Source organism: Dryobates pubescens, chromosome Z, assembly GCF_014839835.1.
Source record: "Dryobates pubescens isolate bDryPub1 chromosome Z, bDryPub1.pri, whole genome shotgun sequence".
In the NCBI taxonomy this organism is placed as follows: Eukaryota; Metazoa; Chordata; class Aves; order Piciformes; family Picidae; genus Dryobates; species Dryobates pubescens.
Genome location: NC_071657.1, coordinates 107,993,103 through 107,999,102, shown reverse-complemented (window position 1 = coordinate 107,999,102; position 6,000 = coordinate 107,993,103). Strand labels below are relative to the sequence as shown.

The 6,000-nt window shown below is 43.1% G+C and overlaps 1 protein-coding gene across 1 annotated transcript in view; it reads left to right on the top strand.

Moving 5' to 3' along the window:
• The first annotated feature begins 271 nt into the window (after positions 1–271).
• GSAP (gamma-secretase activating protein) overlaps positions 272–6,000 on the top strand; it is a 50,270-nt gene continuing 44,541 nt past the window's right edge. The window contains exons 1-4 of the mRNA XM_054177753.1: positions 272–418; positions 2,997–3,070; positions 5,018–5,074; positions 5,745–5,814. Coding sequence (XP_054033728.1) covers positions 334–418; positions 2,997–3,070; positions 5,018–5,074; positions 5,745–5,814 — 286 coding nt within the window. The 5' untranslated portion in view covers positions 272–333. The remainder of the gene's footprint in view (positions 419–2,996; positions 3,071–5,017; positions 5,075–5,744; positions 5,815–6,000) is intronic.

Below are 6,000 nucleotides of genomic sequence, written 5' to 3'. Positions count from 1 at the left end.
CCTCACAAGCCTCTGGGGCTCTCTCCCTACTGCCCCCGTCCCCTAGGAAGCGGAAGACCACAGAGCCTGACAGTACGACCGGCACCGCCGGAACCCCACAGTGAAACCGGGGACGGGGGACGGGGGGAGGCGGGAGCGCGCCAAACCACTCCGCGCCTCCGCCGACTGAGTGACATCCACCCTGGCCAGTGGGCTTAGAGGCGGCCGCAGCGGGTGCCCGCCCTGCAGGAGGCGGTGTGAGTGGGGCGTGGAGCGCCGACGTTCAGAGCGTCGCCGCGCTGGATTAGCTGACTGCTCCGCAACCTCTGCTGGTCAGGTCGAAAGGAGGGCGCTATGCTGCTGCACCTGGTAGCCGAGTTTGACCTGCAGAGGGATGTGGTTCCCTGGCTGGTGGCACGGGGCTGGGCCGCGGCTCTAGGTAACGCCGCGGCGGGTGGCGTTGCGCCGGCGGGCTCCGCTGCCCCGGGGCCGCCTGCTCCCGAGCTCCCCAGGGAAGACCGAAGACAGTCCCCTTCCTCTCTCCCCTCCGCTTGCTCCCGGTCGCCCCCATGCGCTGTCTTCGACGGACGGAGAAGTGGGCCTTGAGGCGAGGCCCGCTGTGTGCTGTTTCCCCCGGGGCTTGCGCCCCGCGCTGCGCCTTCCAGTCAGGCCGCGCCGCCTCTGGCCACGGGGGGTAGGGTCGAGGGGAGGGGGTCGAGGGGAGTGGCGGCGGCGGGGCGTTCCCGACAGGCTGCGGGGAGCGGCCACTGGCCCCTTCTCGGTGGGGCTGCTGTGCAGCGAACTTTGCCGTCCCCGTACTCTGCATCCGCAGCGGGGCTCGTCTCTTCGGGTGCCTGTAGCCGGGATACTGGAGTTGGACAGCTTTGATGTTTCCAAGGCAATTTGCCTCTGCAGCATTCCACCGCTTGCTTCTTTCTTCTGCTTCCTCGCACTTCCTCCCCGCTCCCCCCCCCCAAAAGACTTTTAGTTTGACACTCTTTGTCTCGCTACTGCCCTTTCGGAGAAGGGAAAGAAAAACCAACAAACCACAAACGCTTTTGTCTACGTGATAAATGAGCGCTAGTTAAAATCAGACAAGTATTAGCTCTCGGCATCAGTGTAGCGAGGGCCTGATGTAGTGGTTGGAAAAACAGAATGACCCTTCTTGTATTCTTGGCCCTGGGGGTTTCTGGTTGTGTTTGTTCTCATTCATTTCCAGGGCAGCAACCTCAGTTCTGCTTATAGGAAACTAGTTAAAGGTACTGTAATAATCATTGCTTTAGTACACGTAGATGGTCGTTGATGCACTGCTAGATGAATTGGAAACCTCGGCACCTTTGATTACTTTTAATTAACTCATATTTAACTTGCCTCCCTCATTGAGGGGCTGTTATCAAATACCTTAACAAGCCCTTGTTTGGCAGTAAACCTGAAAGTATCAGATTTTTTTTGGTTTTATAGAATAAAATTTTTACCAAGCCATCAATTATCTGTTAACCCCAGATAGTTTGCTGAACAACAGTTGAATACTGCTTGAGGTAAAATTCTGAAATTTTCCATACTTAATTAATCTAGGCATTTATGAGTTTATCTGTGATGAATTCGATGAGTCAGTCTTTGCATTTATGTCATCACAATCTCAAAATGGTGCTGACTTGGGAAGGTGCATTTGATCAGATACCAGTTTTGCTGTATGACATCTGAACTAATGTGTATACTGACTTTCCCCTGATGTAGCACAGTCACATTGGGAATGTGAAGGTGGTAGGTAGGATTTGAAAAGATTCAATTAAACAGCAAATAAATACCTATTCACAGAAAGCAAATAATTAGGAGTCATGGTACTTCTGTGTCAGTGGTTTCTGATGTTGCAGTTTTTCATATTTGTTATTTTCTTCCCTGAGGACTTGAAAGCCCTTGACAGTGTGTGAGAATTTCTAATTGCATGAGAGCTGGGAGTAGCTACGGGAGGGGAGCAACATGTGAAGAGAACCAGCTTTGTTCTCTTTATTTCACACATTTTTTGTATGAGCTGCTTATAATGGCCTTTAGGAAATTGAACACTGCATTCTCCTGAGTATGTTGATAAGTGCTGTTTTCTGGGCACACAGCTTGGGTTAGTTCTTTTGCAGCCCTTCATCCCCATTACTGAGACCTAAAATTATGAGGAAGAAGTGATTCTATACCCCGAGTTTTACTGTTTTGGCTCCACATTCCCACTTACAACATTCAGTGACATGAAACTCACCTCTAACAGTGAACTACTGAAGTTCCATGCCACTCCATGGCTTTTTCAAAACCTTTAACATCTCTGTGTGAGGTGATACAGAAATTCATTCGCAGGGAGCTTTCTTGTGGACCTGAATGTTCTAAAGAAGTATTGTACAAGAAAGAAGTGTGAAGACAGTTAGTATTCATCTTGAAAGTGTGAGGTGATTGTTAAATTCTGGAAAGTTTTCAGTAACAGAAGAGCAGAATATGTGGTTATCTGAGACTTTCTCAGACATCACCATCTAGCCCTAAAGTAGTTTGATCTGAAGCCAGCAGAAAGTGATGTGTGAAATGTATGCTAAGGATTTTCATTGTCCTCCCCCAGCAAAAACCAAAATCTTTTTCTTTCTGATAATACTTGGAAAAAGTGTTTTGTGTTGTTTTCCATAGCACTTTTTTTTTCCTGTGAATGGAAGATAGTGAAAAAGCACTTCTCCATTTTCATCACAAAATGTAGTGGCCGTTAGACTCACAATTAAGAGTTTACATAATTACTTTCTCCTGTGTGTTTTGAAAGCCCTCAACTATTTTCTTTCTATGGTATTTAAATCCTGGTGTAATAAATATTCTCCCCCTTCTTTCAGAAGGCAGCAATTTTGGCATGTATGAAGAGTTATTTATATATAAAAGTGTAGTTAGTATCTGTGCTTGAAGTGTGCATCAGTGATATGGCTACGGCTATGAAAATTCCTCCCCCAAACCAGCTCAAAAGAAAATCCTGTGCCTTGTGGTGCTTATCATTTCAGATACTTCTGAGAAGCCGTCAGCACTCTACATTCTAAATGTTGAGAGAAATGGAAAAATTATTTATACCTGGAAGGTAAGGCTGTCTTGGCACATAACAGAGAACAACATGGTGTGTGTATCTATGCCTGACTTAGTCCTTGTGATTTAAATGGCTTGTAGTGAGGGTTAGAACATGAAAAGTTGACTGATTATGACTTGGGGGTTGGACAATGGGAAAATATCTATCTCCACTTCAGACGAAGGTTAAAAATGATGAAATGGAGTGTAAAGTAATTACCTAGTTAATACATAGAATTTTTGCTGTTGTGGGGTTTTTTTTGAGGGGTGAGGGTGCTGAATTTCCCCCTGAATGAAATGCCATTTCTTTAACAGATAAGCTTTTTGAAAGCAGCACATTCTTTCAGAGTATCTCAGGGAAGTCTGACAATTAAATTCATGTGTACTACTTTAGTCAAATATATTTCTCCTACCAATAATTATGTTAAGATGTCATTTATCTGACATTTCATTCTGCTTCTGCCTGCCTTTCTTACTTCAAGGTTCATCTATAGTGCTTTATTGCAAGTTGTTTATTAGATGTCTTGAAATATCTGGAGCTGTTATTTTTAATACAGGACTCTGCTCTCCATGGCATATGTATAGCTTTTAGGTTGAAAGTCCTGTAGTTCCAAGAGGTTTTTTTAAGGTTTGAGAAGTTTTCTCCTTGAGGAGCCAAGCCATGCTTCTGTCTGTAGAACACAGCTGTATTCTGGATCTTGGTTCTTGAAGAGGATAGATTTGAGATAGAAGACTCCAGTAGAGTGGGGTTGCTTTTCATTCCCCTTCAGCTCAACAATGCTAAAACTCTCCAGCTTCCTTGGGGTTAAGGGAAGAGGTGAGGCCTCCATCAAGGTGTAGTACATTTTAACTGTGGGTGGATGTTTCCTTTAGTACAAGCATAGGGAGGGGAGGCTGTACAAGACAACAGTAATCATAAAAACAACACTAAAGAATGTGTCAAGTTGTGGGTTTTGTCATTGCTCAAAGCTTTAGAAAGACTTAATGAAAGTAGCCTATCTAGCTACCATCACACAAGGGGGGGATGCCTTAACTTTGTAAATAACCACAGATTTCTTCCCTCTTCCCACAAGCTGTAGTGAAAAACAATGATGCTTACTGTTTGGGTACAAGCTGATGTAGCTGGATTTAATTTCAACTGTTTAGCAATTTAATGCCTCTACCTAGAGTACATTAATTGACTTTAGCTTGATTTGATATACAATATATTCTGCCAAGCAGAACTTATTCTTTGTATTAGAAAATAATTAGAAAATTTAAAGCATAGTAAAAATTACCAGGAAGAAGAGTTTTTATTTGTATTATTCTAGAAGTGCCCCTAAGAAATCATTATATGTTATTATCCACAAGCTGGAAAGGATGTGTATTATATTTCTTCCCAAAGGCAGCAGCCTAATGGTGTCATCTGAGCTTGTGAAATACATTTAGCTTTCAGACAATCATTTCCTAAGGCAAAGTTGAAATGCCTTTTTCCCAGCCTGCATCCAGGTCACTGGATGCTGTGTTTGGTGATGTTTGATGTTTCTGTGCTCCCTGTTGGAGCAGTGACCCACAAGTTGGTGAGGTTTGGAATACCAGCCTTAAATCTTCCAGGGGCCTTTGCACCCCCTCTTCTGTTCTTGTACAAACATCTCTTGGCCCTACTGCCTAGAACTAAAACCAGTTTAGAATCAAAGCAAGAGAGAGACACTTGGATTATGCATGGGATCATGGGCTGTGGGCTGGCCACATGTCAGCTTTATCCCATGTGTCAGTTCTAAGAGTAAAAAAAAAAAAACAAACTTGGTTCTCTTTCTTGCTTTCCTTTCTTAGCATTACATAATTAGCTGCCTGTTGATAAGAGAGGGAAGTGTGTAAGGATGGGTGCCAACAGGAGTGGGGAAGAGGAGAGTGAGATAGGAAAAAGTAACCCCAGTGTTTATATTTATTTACCTTGCCAGTGCTAATTTGGGTTCATTCACAGGGAAATCAGCGAAATACTCACATTGGATTGTTTGATCTTCACACTAAACAAAATGAGGTGAGAGCAACACCAGGCTTCTCTCTGGTGAAGACAGTGCTGTAGTGTTTCAGTTTGATGCCTTGCAACGTCATCTGTCATGTCCTTAAGGAGTATATATGTATTTGAAATGGGTGGGAGACCAGAGAAAATGTTTCAGTTCATTAGTATTAAGATGCAGAACATTACAGAACATCTGAATGACTTAAGACCACTAAAGCATCATGGCTGCAATCTTGATTTGTAAACAGCCAACCCAAGCCTTTTCCACTCCTTTTTGTGCTGAACATGTATGCTAAGAAGTAAATATTTTGCCATTTTTTTTTTCCCCTCATGTGGGCAACCTCAGTCTGTTTGGTGCTACCATTTGTTAAAAAATATTCTAAACCTGAATGTATTGCAAGTCAGTGGCTGGAATAATGATAACAGACCCATAACAGTATTCACATAAAGGTCTGCTGTGCTGCCTTTGTGGCAATGCAGAACTCAACCAGTAACAAAGAGATGAGCAAAAAGAAGTGATACAACTGAGGCTTGAAATGTGATCTGGCTGTGAAACTATTTGTTTTAAAAATAATAATTCTGTATTGATCAGGAGAGCTTTCCTCAGAAGGAGTAATTAGATTATTTTCATTTTCTTTATATAGCAAAAAGAAAAAAAATTGATTAGCATTAATCTGTTTCTTTGTAGCACCTCTATATGTTTGAGAGGGATCTACACATAATCAGTTGTTCGGTCAACAATGAAAGGACATTATTGGGTAAATATGTGTTCTATCATTACATGTGTTTGTGTCACAGGAAAGATGATGTGGTTTAGCAGGCTGATACATTTGGGTCTGTAAGTACTTGCATCTGTTTTGACCCATATGTTGTCCACAGCAGTTTGTGTGGATCCATGATCAAGTAATAGGTAACATCACAAAGACACATTTGTAATGATAGTG